The 12,873-nt window shown below is 41.3% G+C and overlaps 1 protein-coding gene across 7 annotated transcripts in view; it reads right to left on the reverse strand.

Moving 5' to 3' along the window:
- KDM3A (lysine demethylase 3A) overlaps positions 1-12,873 on the reverse strand; it is a 52,657-nt gene that overhangs the window by 16,893 nt on the left and 22,891 nt on the right. For all 7 annotated transcript variants that reach the window (XR_014841513.1, XR_014841514.1, XM_003124935.7 and 4 more), the window contains 3 exons: positions 11,187-11,704; positions 6,465-6,669; positions 1,603-1,817 (listed from right to left, as the gene is read on the reverse strand). Coding sequence is in view for 5 of the 7 variants with exons in the window: in XM_003124935.7 (XP_003124983.4) it covers positions 1,603-1,817; positions 6,465-6,669; positions 11,187-11,704 (938 nt within the window). In the remaining 2 variants the exon portion in view is untranslated. The remainder of the gene's footprint in view (positions 1-1,602; positions 1,818-6,464; positions 6,670-11,186; positions 11,705-12,873) is intronic.

Below are 12,873 nucleotides of genomic sequence, written 5' to 3' on the forward strand. Positions count from 1 at the left end.
TATTCAAACTTATCCAATAAATTATTGCTGTGCTTAAACTAGCTTCACTTAGTTTCTGGAACCTACAACCAAAATTCTTAAGACTGGTATGTTGGGATGCTTACAATGAAACATACATAAATGTTATGGAGAGTCTGAAAAGAAATCTATCCGAGGAATGGGAAAGCTTCATTTTTAACTCTCAATCTTTTGGGAAAGATAAAATGATGGAAGAAAGTGTGATACTTAAAAAGACAGATGCCCTGGAGTTCCCATCGGGCTCAGTGGTTAACAAACCCAAGTGTCCATGAGGACATGGGTTCGATCCCTAGCCTTGCTCAGTGGCTTAAGGATCTGGCATTGCCGTGAGCTGTGGTGCACGTCGCAGAAGCAGCTCAGATCCTGAATTGCTGTGGCTGCGGTGTAGTCCGGCGGCTAGAGCTCTGATTCCACCCCTAGCCTGGGAACCTCCATACGTCGTTGAGTGCGGCCCTAAAAAGACAAAAACAAAAAGCCAGATGTCCTTTGGTGCTTGGGGCTGGACACCTCACAGATGGGTGTGCTATGTCTCTGGACATTATACCCTGAGATGCCATGAGGGAGTTCTGGCTCTAACGTGTCACCCACACTGATCTCTGTGGCTTACTGGGCTGCCAGATTAGTGTGAGAGAGCTTTTAGAGAGTGGAGGACACTGCACACGCCCAGCTGGAACCTCCAAGTATTTCTGTAATGTTTCCCTGAAACACATTCTGGATTAAGAACCTTTGTCTGAGTGGCAGCAATGATGGCAGGAGTGAGTCAAGGGTAAAAGCATAAGGAAGGGTGATCCTAGGGAGGCAGCTGAGGGAAGGGAAGCTCAGGCTTCCATGGGCTATACCATCAGAACCTGGTGCTTTCAAAGACTTGTCAAGGAAGAGGACTAAACAAGGTGTCAGGCAAGACTTGCTAGTGTGGCAGGAATTAGTTCAAATGGTTACATGAATAGTCAATCAGGAAGCGTGAAGTATAATTAGGAGGCTGGGAAATTACCCTCAGGAAGGAAATGGCTGTGCTGTGTGCGCTACTGGGACAGGGATTCTGAGTTGGTTACTGATATTCAAACACCTGCACTAATAATTAGGTGTGTTCATGAAATATGAGTGGGATGAACTTTGAGAGACATTCCAGATGAGGGTAAAAAGCCCCAGGATTAAAGCTACTTTGTGAATCCTAGAGTGGGAGGGAGACATTGTGAAATAAAGTCAAAAGCATGAGCGTTGGAAATTAAAAAAAAGAAGAACTTTTGTCTCAGACCAATCAGAGGCCCCACCCCCTTTTGGTGAGCCCATACTGTTGGTAAGGCTGTGCAAATTCCACCACCATCTCACCTTTACCTTTCTTAACAAAAAAGGAGTTCCACTCCTTTAGTAATTGTCCCCAAATAAACCTCACAGAGAGGTGACTGACTCTGATGAAGTCAATAGGCAGAATCTGTTACAAAAGGAAAAATGTAACTTCATCATACCAAAGTCATCTAAACTTATGGGTGAAAAATGGAACCCATGAAATTAGGACTTAGGTGTCATTTAAGAATGAAAATCAAGTTGGACTCAAAAATCCTACCCCCTAAGAGATGCTCTTACTGTGTGGCTCAATAGTTGACATAGCTTCCTTTTCAGAAATCACCATTTGACAGAAGTGGTCTCCAATGTTGGCCAGGATATACTTTGCCGTGTCCAAATCAGTCCCCACAACATTTTTGGTTAAAGGCAACCACAGGCCGATTGCTTCACTATCATACTTGTTTGGTGTTAAGAAGCCTTCTACCCGCAATACACCATGTTTATTGAACTGTAACCTAGAGAAAGTAGGAAAAAAGAGTATTTGTCACTCAAAATATTAATAGCTTGTTGTTACTATTTACATGTTATTCAATCAACCAATTCCTTCCCAGTTTTCTATAGTCTTCATGGCTAATTACAACAATTGCTACTTGGCAACATCAACAGAAAGATTTTTAAAACTTCCAAGTCTTCCACCAAACGAGAGGGGGACTGGTAGGGAGAGGGAGGTGACTTTGCACTTGAACCAAGAATCTACTCATATTGCCTACAGTGACAGCTACTGAACATGTGTGACTTGAAACTTAATAGCAAGGAAAATCACAAGCCACCACAGAATGAAACTGATAAAAACCAGAAGGTGATAAATAATCTGACCAGATTTGAATACAACTACTGCTTCAAGAATAATGCTCAGCAAAGGAAGGCCAAGTCTAGACATCACTGAAGCCATGACCACCTGGATCTTTAGGAATCCTAGCTGCAAGTTACTCTGCAACCTTCTGGAATGACAGGCAGTGTTCAGATGGGCCTTGGTACCTATGAAAGTGGACCAAAGAGCAGGATATTTCTCAGAATATTCTCTTTCAACATCTTGAACATTTGAAGTGTTTTTTCTATGCTATGTATTAGTTTTAGATTTAAACACATTATATATCAATCTAGCTGAAGACACAGAAGTAGACACAAAACACCCAGTCAAGCAGGATGTGACAGGCATCCTAACAGGCACTGAATCCTACAGGAGCCAGAGAAAAAAGTACTGACTATGAGTTCCATGGGGCTAATATGAAAAAGACTTCGCATAACAAAATTGTTAAGTAATTAAGTCTGGCCTTGCAAGAAAAGGTAGACATTAGGTAAGAGAAGCCATGTCAAGGGAAACGGTATTTCATACAAAACCAAGAACAATGCAGGGACCTGGATTTCTTTGCTAGTCATTGGGCAGCTGCCAGAATTCTTTGAGCCGAGAAGACATACATAAAGTTGTGTTTGAGAAAGAGTATTTGTCCAGAAGAGTGTAGAACGAACAGGAAGGACACTGGGAATTGCATAACAGATGCAAATGTATTTCTAGGAATCCAAAGAGAGATGCAAGTTTTTAAGTGACAGCCTAAATCAGAGATAGTCAAAATTCTAAAAACGAAATCTGAAAACCATTTCAATTGGGGAGGAGATGGAAAACAGAATCTGGCAACTGAGCTTCACCACTGAGACCCACCCTATGCTCTCCCTTTCATCCTCAGAATTTAATGACAAACTTGATGAGAGGACTAATGACAATCTCAAATCTTCACTCTAAATATCGTGGCGAAAAGGCTCTGCTTTTAAAATTATGATATTCTTTTAACCAAAGAAGTGAGTTTGTTCTGGTTTCTATTATACTGGCTTCTACTAGACAATATTAAATAAAGGTACTTTCCCTTCAAAGAAGTAAAAAAAATGGGAAAACAGTTAAGTCATAAAACTAGTGGTTTCTATTTAGTGGCAAAATAGTAGTTTTTTAAACGCTCTAATAATATTCAAAAGAAAAAATTATCATCCCCTCCCTAAAATACCTCTGCAACTTAAACTAAAACCGAACAATTTACCTAGTCCCATTTCTTCCAGTAGAAGAGACATAAGAACATGAAATCAACTTTATAATAGGAATACACAGATCTGTATAGAGCATAACCATTTTGTGCACTCTTCAAAATACATAAAAGTACCCCAAAATGCATATATACCTTAACACACTTACCTAGGTAAAAATAAAAAAGTCTCCAGAGAAGTTGACAAGACGTCACCTTTACTGAGTACCTATTCTGAGCCAGCTGTTATTCAGAATATATTCTAATATAAGGGTATGCTACCACATCAAGAGTTCTAAATGCGCACACACACACACACATCATCATGATGTTTTTCAATTCACCCAGGAATGAACAGAACAAACTACTATCTTAAAAACTGTAGTTCATTAAATAAGCTGAACTCTGAACGTTCCTAGGCCAGGTATAATTAATGATCTAAAATACCTGTGCATTTAATTTAGGTCATCAGTAATCTTTAATCTTGATTTAAAAAGGGGGGGGGGACAGAAATAAATAAAAGTCAAAACTTCTGTTAATGATTAGAACTAGTTGGCGTGAAACTACCTAGATTTCTGAGAAAATGTATCAAATCTAAAAGCGTATCTAGGAGTTCCCCACATGACTCAGCAGAAACGAATCTGACTAGCATCCATAAGGACACAGGTGCGATCCCTGGCCTTGCTCAGTGAGTTAAGGATCTGGCATTGCCATGAGCTGTGGTGGAGGTTGCAGACGTGGCTCGGATCCCTCATTGCTGTGGCTGTGGTGTAGGCAGGCAGCTACAGCTCTGATTCACGACCCCTAACCTGGGAACCTAATATGCATGTGCTGTGGATTCGGCCCTAAAAAGACAAAATACAGGAGTTCCCGTTGTGGCGCAGTGGTTAATGAATCCGACTAGTAACCATGAGGTTGCGGGTTCGATCCCTGGCCTTGCTTAGTGGGTTAACGATCCGGCATTGCCGTGAGCTGTGGTGTAGGTCGCAGACGCAGCTCAGATCCAGCGTTGCTGTGGCTGTGGTGTAGGCTGGTGGCTACAGCTCCAATTCGACCCCTAGCCTGAGAACCTCCATATGCCACGGGAGCGGCCCAAGAAATAGCTAAAAAGACAAATAAATAAAAAGACAAAATACAAATAAATAAAAATAAATAAAAACACATCTATACCCAGAACAACACTGCTCACTTATATATCAAAACAAAACAAACAAAATCCCAGAAGGTTACTTTTTTCTTCACTCAGGACAGAATTAATTTTAAAGAAAATCTGGCTTACAAAAAAAAAAGCAATGTAGGAGTACTCATTGTGGCTCAGCGGGTTAAGAAACCAACACAGTGTCCTTGAGGATGCAGATTTGATCCCTGGCCTCACTCAATGGATTAAGGATCCAGTGTTGCTGTAGCTATGGCACAGGCCTGCAGCTGCAGCTCTAATTCTGACTCCTGGCCCGGGAACTTCGATATGCCGCAGGTATTGCCATTAAAAAAAAAAAAAAAAAAAGAGCAATGTAAAAATCAAAATTTTGGGAGTTTCCATCGTGGCTCAGCGGTTGGTGAATCTGACTAGGAACCATGAGGTTTCAGGTTCGATCCCTGGCCTTGCTCAGTGGGTTAAGGATCCAGCGTTGCCATGGCTCTGGTATAGGCTGGCGGCTACAGCTCCAATTCTACCCCTAGCCTGGGAACCTCCATATGCTGCAGGAGCGGCCCTAGAAAAGGAAAAAAAAAAAAAAAAAAAAAAAAAAAAAAAAAAAAAAATCAAAGTTTTTGCCCATAGAAGTAGAAAATATATATATTTTTTAGAAACACCTCTTCCTGCTGGCAAAGGTACGAAGAGATAGGAATACTCAAACACTGCCAGAGGGCATGGACACAAGTAGGTAACCTTCAGGCAGGGCAATTTGGCAAAACCTGCATATCAAAGCCTTAAAACACCCACACCTTCAGACCTAGTAATGTCACTTCCAGTAACCCTTCCAAAGTAAATAATCAGAGATGGGGACAAGGAGATGATCATTTCTCCACTCTTTTTCATGGCAAAAAATAGATAATAACCTTAATACCAACAAGGGTTAAGTGAATTTTTAAACACTGCATTTATGGGCTTTTGTAGTTATTCAAAAGCATTTACATGGAGTTCCCTTCACGGCTCAATGGTTAACAAATCTGACTAGGAACCATGAGGTGGCAGGTTCAATCTCTGGCCTCGCTCAGTGGGTTAAGGATCCGGCGTTGCCATGAGCTGTGATGTAGGTCGCGGATCTTGCGTTGCTGTGGCTGTGGTGTAAGCCGGAAGCTACAGCTCCAAAAAGACCCCTAGGTCTGGGAACCTCCATGTGCCGTGAGTTCGGCCCTGGAAAAGACCAAAAAAAAAGGATTTACAGCACAAAGGTTAACATCATCAAATGGTTCCTACTGGAAAAGTATGTATTAGGATAAGCTGAGATTCAAAACAGTATACACAACCCACCATATAGGTAATGGGGTTCATAATATATATTTATGAACATATAAACAGTAAAATGCACTGAAAAGTTAATAGTAGTTATTTTGGAGGTTTTTTTAAACTTTCAGAATTTTCCTATGTTTGTTATTTTCATATATAGAAGTTTTCATTTTTAAGCTTCTTTGCTTTAAAAAAAAAAAAAAAAAAAAAAGGAGTTCCCATCATGGCACAGCAAAAAATGAACCTGACCAGGAACCATGAGGTTGTGGGTTCGATTCCCGGCCTCGCTCAATGGATTAAGGATCCGGCGTTGCAATGAGCTGTGGTGCAGATCGCAGACATGGCTCAGATCCTGTGTTTCTGTGGCTGTGGTGTAGGCTGGCGGCTACAGCTCCAATTTGACCCCTAGCCTGGGAACCTCCATATGCCACCAGTGTGGCCCTAAAAAGCAAAAAGCAAAAAAAAAACCTGAAAAGGAGAATGAGAAAGAAGTGATGTGTAATAAGATCTAGATTTCTAACCCCGCAGATTAAAAAGAATAATCTCTACTCTTTTCAGTTTTAGCCTTGCTGTTGACAGAAGAGGAGGGGGAAAGATACAGTACCAGGCCAGGTGATCTCAGCTTTTCCCCATGACCTTACCTTCTGAAGTGAAAGAAGCGGCAAAATACTGGCGAGTCTTTCTGTTGTTCCTTGTCCTTTCGGAGGCTATCCAGGCGACATTCCCGGCACTTGGGCAGCTGCGCAACAATGTTCACACAGGAGTCATCCTGTACAAAGGCCTCACCGCTCTGCTGCAGCTTCTTGAGTTTGGCTGGGTCTGATAAAACTGACTTCCGGGACGGGGCTACAATAATTAGATGAAGGAAATGGGACCTCAGATTTTTAGAAATCACATCAATATTTGACTGAATTCTATTCAAAGGGTCAGTTTCCTCAAAGGGAGAACTCTTCTCAATTACTGATTCAACTGTAATTTCTAAAAGAAGACAACTAGGAGTCCCCGTCGTGACTCAGTGGTAATGAACCTGACTAGGATCTATGAGGACGTGGGTTCAATCCCTGGCCTCCCTCAGTGTGTTAAGGATCTGGCGTTGCTATAAGCTGTGGTATAGGTCGCAGACACAGCTTGGATTCCACGTTGCTGCGGCTGTGGTGTAGGCCAGTGGCTACAACTCCAATTCGACCCCTAGCCCAGAAACCTCCATATGCTACAGGTGTGGCCCTAAAAAGCCAAAATAAATAAATCAATAAAAATAAAAGACAACTGTCAGAGGAACTAGAAGTTTTCTCCTTAGAAGTATTTCTCATTTGGTGAATCATTTAGCAACTTACAACCCCAAATTCAATATCTAAACTCACGATTATAAGTTAACACATACTTCTAGTCACAACCCTAGATGATAAGATAAACACTTGGGGAAGACTTTCCCAAATCAGGTACTTAATTCAAACTCACTGCAAACTTAGTAATACACAGAAATAGGGTCACCTCAAGAAACATTAGACTGTGCGGAAGTCAATTTTGTCACTCTTCACTCAAAAAAAAAAAAAAAAAAAAAAAAAAAATAGACTGCCCTAAGGTATGTTTCTAAAGTACTCTGAAAAAGCTACCATTCTAAATATAACAAAAACCAAATAGCTTTCTTGAACAGTCCCCTTGATCTATAAGAGTTACCTTCTCTTTTGTCTCATTTTTGTCTTTTCTAGGGCTGCACCCATGGCAAATGGAGGTTTCCAGGCTAGGAGTCGAATTGGAGCTGTTGCTGCCAGCCTAAACCAGAGCCACAGCAATGCAGGATTCGAGCTGTGCCTGCAACCTATACCACAGCTCACGGCAATGCTGGATCCTTAATCCACTGAGCGAGGCCAGGGATCAAACCCTCAACATCATGGTTCCTTGTCAGATTTGTTAACCACTGAGCCATGACAGGAACTCCAACAAGAGTTACCTTCTAAATGCTTCCAAGAGATGTCAATTTCCCTCATATGCATGTTCCATTCAAGATTAAGAGCACTGGCTAAAGACAGGATTTTGATTTTAAGTGAATGCATAATTTAAGTTTTAATTTACAATGGGCAGAAGAACTTGAAAGGAAATGATAGTATGGTTTCTAAAAAAAAGAGAAAAAAGTAGAGATGTCACAGAAAAGGGCACCCACTGTGTCAGCACAGAAGGGAATCCATTTATAAGTCAGGAGCCTTGAGGAATACAGGGGCTCAACCAACCAGACTGAAAATACTACACAATCTGACGTCAGTTGAATCTACAGACTCAGAACCTGCGGACGGACAACAAAGGAAAACCTGGGACTTGCGTATTCTCGGATGTTTGGTATCTACAGGAGTGGGGCCGGGAATCCTGGAAACAATCCCTCTCAGACACTGAGTGACAACTGTATTTCATATAAAACCAACCAAAAAGACTTTTTCTTAGGGTCCAGGGGAGCTGAGAAGAGGAAAGTAGATTCTTATGCAAACAAAAAACAAAGCCAGAACTTTTGAGGAAGGCTGGTATATAGTATAGTCTTGGAAGAAACTGGAAGTCCTTGAACCAAAGGCAGCTTTAAATAGAAGAAGCATCTTTAATAATTCCCTAGAGGTGTTCTGATCTTACTTCTTTCTTAAGGCAGGACTAGAGCACACTGTAAATGCTAAACAGATGCTGTCAGGCCTTGACCCCTTAAATACTCTTATTCAGTTAGTGAAGTGTGAGAAAGGAGAAAAAATAAAGAGATCAGTAGTTCATGATGGAGTTTTAACTACTCGGATACTGAAAACACACCATCCTTGGAGGTGGACTGGGCTTTCCCAAGGCTGAGTCCAAAGGTTATCTTATCTGTCCTGCCTGGGCTCAAAAGAAGAAATATCTAGAAATAAGCAAGTTGAACTCTCTCTATCTAGCTCTTCAGTGAGGAGAGCAATCATTCTCCCATCAATGATTCAATTCAGAGCAGATCCAAGGAGGAGAAAAAGCAAACTTCTGAGGAGCCACACATCTACCAAACAAGAAAAGGGCAGCTCTTCAACTCCAGCTTGCTTTTGTCTTCTAGCCCCTAAGCAAACACTGGCATAAGGCACAAAAACAGTTTCCATGCCCAGAAGCAACAGTGGTAGAAATAGCACAGAGATCCTGGTAGGCTTACACCTCTTCTTACTCCCCAGCCTCAAGTCCCAGTAGACAGCATGCACCACAACGTAACCAGGTTTTTCATTTCTATTCAAACCATTTTAGTGGGAGCACAGCTGCACAACATATTAAGTAAGACAAAAGCTGGACCCCGTAACTACCTATAATGTGCTTACCAGTATAGAACTTTTACTGTTTCTTCACATAATATTAAAATAATTTGCCTTAAAAACTAGCTCAATGTGAAGGCTGATGACTCAAAAAGGATAAAAAAATAGAACAGGGACTTGGTTATGAATATTCACTTTCTTTGGAGCGTTACATAACTCCTGAGGAACAGTATAATCTTATGCAATTAATTTTATGCAAATTAACAGCTTTATCAACTTAAGTCTCAAAAAGGAAGAAGCTAGGTCCCAAGTACTACTCAGCAAGGAAAATTCTTTTCCAATTCCCCCAATTCCACTTCAAAAAGACCCCCAGTCAAATCCACCCATCTTTTCCCTCTACTTTCAGAGTCTACAGTAAAAGTTGAAGTGTAGACTATTCATTTTTCCTTTTTTTTTCCTTTCTTTTCTTATGGCCATACCTATAGCATACGGAAGTTCCCAGGCTAGGAGGTGAATCGGAGCTGCAGCTGCCAGCCTGTGCCACAGCCACAGCAACACCAGATCCAAGCCATATCTATGACCTCATTGAAGCTTTTGACAATGCCAGATCTTTAACCCACTGAGCAAGACCAGGGATTGAACCCACATCCTCACAGACACTATGTCAGGTTCTTAACCAGCTAAGCCACAATGGAAACTCCTGGCTATTCATTTCTTACATATCTAAAAGAATAACATTTTTATTAGGGTTTTTTTGAAAGTTAATTTTCCCACACTGCTGACAGTTATCAAATGTATTTTTAAATTGTAACAGATCTGAACCTTTTGACATAGTGAAGCCATTTAGCTCTACTAATTCTGGTAAGAGAACATCTGATAACTACCATTACCGGAATGCATCCTAAAACTTAAGTAGTATGAAATGCAATTTTCTCTAAAGAAGAGTACTTAGTTTTAAATTCTAGGTACAACAGGACCTCCCCTAAATCAGAGACTCTGTTGTCTCAGTGCTCTTTAAATTCTTTACCTAAAAATCCCTCTTCTAGAGGTGGGAATACAATTCCCTTTTTAAAAAATTCCAAACGTGGACTACCTGAGTATAAAATTTTAATTACCTTCTCCACCCCAACCTGGATGTTAAGATCAGTGATAGGCTGAAGATAAAGCAATCACCATATTGTTTTAGATTTTTTAATTTTTTGTGTGTTTTTAGGGCTACACCCACAGCATATGGAGGTTCCTAGGCTAGGGGTCAAACCAGAGCTGCAGCTGCTGGCCTACGCCACAGCCACGGCCACAAGGGATATGAGCCACATTTATGACCTACACCACAGCTCACGGCAACACCGGATCCTTAACCCCACTGACTGAGGTCAGGGATCAAACCCATGTCCTCGTGGATACTAGCTGGGTTCGTTACCACTGAGCCACAGTGGGACCTCCTGTTTTAAATTTGATTTCAAATTTTTTTTTCCCTTATTTTTATTTTGTGTGTCTTGTTAAGGGCCACACTCAAGGCATATAAAAGTTCTCGGGCTAGGGATCAAATCAGAGCTGTAGCTGCCAACCTACACCACAGCCACAACACTAGATCCAAGCCTCATCTGTGACCTACACCACAGTTCATGGCAACGCTGGATCCTTAACCCACTGAGTGAGGCCAGGGATTGAACCCGCATCCTCATGGAGGCTAGTCAAGTTCTTATCTTGCAGAGCCACAACAGGAACTCCTCAAAATTATTTTCTTACAAACAAAAATTGGAAACCACCTAATAGGAACCAGTTAAGTCTTACAGTAAATGCACACAATGGAATCCTTGAAGCATTTAAAAAGTTGATAGACACCTATACTAATCCACTGGGTAAAACTGTTGGTATAAACTCATTTGAGTAATACAGTTTATCTGTGTTTCTATATATACGGAACCAGGGCCACCAAAATATTAACAATAATCATTTCTGAGAAGATTTGGGGATTTTACTTTCTTCTTTGAACTCTTCTGACTGTATATGAACTTTCATATACAGTCACTGTCAGATTATTTTCTCATAAGGAAAGGAGATATGTATGTAGCCAGTACCATCTCTCACCTTCTACGAATAAAGATATGAAGAAACACTCACCATTCTGGATTTTATTGTTGCTTCTTGTACAACAGCTCTCACCATCTCCTTTTACCGAAGACTCCTTTAAGTTCTGTGTCTGGCAACCTAAAGTTGGAGGCTCTACCTTTTTTTCCACACAACTATCGGAGCTATTACTACTGACACCTGCTTTCTCTTCTGGCTTATTAGAAAGGACATCAGATGTGGAAGGTGCATGTTCTAGGTGCTTCTGCAGTTCAGGAGTACCAGCAATTTCCGCTTCTGCTGCAGAAGGCGGCTTTGTAGGTGAGCACTCCTTAGGAAGGCCAGATGATGATGGAGGAAGAGGCTCCAAGCTGTTTTCCTGACCAGTGCTGGTCTTCAGCTGGGTACAGCTTCCTTTTGGTTCACTCAGGGTTTTTAGGTCTCCAGTTCCAATCTGAGAGGACTTTGAAGATAGCAACCCTACTTTACAGACAACTTCTGGTTTTGTTCTCAGTATTTCAGGTTTTGTATTTAGACAGGAAGAAAGTTCTGGTAAAATCTGTTTATGACACCTGAAAAAGACAATATGCAAAACTAGCATCCAGACCCTCTTTCATTTCTTCCTTATCTTCCAAAAACAATTGTTTGGCTCTCTAAGGTCACCAGTGTGAAAGAGAAAAGAAAACCAATTGTATAAGAGAATTTAGGATAGGTTTCTGTGAGCTGGAGTTAAAAGTAATCGGTTAATGGCTATGCAAAAATTATCCTTAACCCTAAGAAAAATACAATCCTAAATCTTATCTGCAACTCTTCATACATCTTTTACTACTTCAAGTTACTTCTGCTTCTTACAGCATAATGAACCTTAGCTTTCCCTCAAAACAAACTGAACATCACATGGAACCAAAACCACCACCAGCACAAAACCCTGTCTGGTTTTGAACATGTAACCAGCCTTAGCACTGGATAATTTCATTCTTGTTTAGTCAGTGATCAGGACTCACAACAAATAGAAGAGTTGGCTGACTGTTCACAGAGCAAGCTGCTGTCCCTTCAACCCCAACAGGGGTATCCTTTTTTTTTTTTGTCTTTTTTCCCCTCTGCTTCCCAGGACTGCATCTGAAGCATATGGAAGTTCCCTGGCTGGGGAATCAGAGCTGCAGCTGCTGGCCTAAGCCACAGCTCACACCATGCTGGATCCTTAACCCACAGAACGAGGCCAGGGTTTGAACCAGCATCCTCATGGATACTAGTCAGACTCGTTACCAATGAGCCACAATGGGAACTTCCAGGAGTATCCTTAAAGAACTTTTGCGTCTCTAAATTTCATCCTAAAGTTCTTTCCCCAGCAAAATGCAAAATCCTTCCTGCTCCATCTTTTTTCCTGCCTCTAATGAAGGATCTTATCGTTGGGAAGTTCTCATTTAAACACTCATCCTGGACATCTTTGCTCAGACACCAAACTTCTTAACCCTTCCCTCTTTCTGCTCTGAAGAACACTCTACCCTCTATCCGACTGCTATGCCATCCTCCACGCTCTATCCCAGGCAGCCCACTTTCCTCCAGTGAACCCACCTTACTGCAGTGGTTCTTCAAGCCCACCTCTCTACACCAGTCTCTGACCCATATCTTGAGGCTTTATCTACTGCCTACACAGGCCAACACCCCTTCTAAAAGAGACCCTTTCCTTAATACTCTTCTGTAAACCTTGTAACCACTTGAAATCTCGGGTTAGATTTTT

The sequence above is a fragment of the Sus scrofa genome, chromosome 3 (assembly GCF_054392235.1).
Source record: "Sus scrofa isolate SSC_HxYL_T2T_F1_AM1 chromosome 3, Sscrofa_HxYL_maternal_Yorkshire_Landrace_v2.0, whole genome shotgun sequence".
NCBI classification, from domain to species: domain Eukaryota; kingdom Metazoa; phylum Chordata; class Mammalia; order Artiodactyla; family Suidae; genus Sus; species Sus scrofa.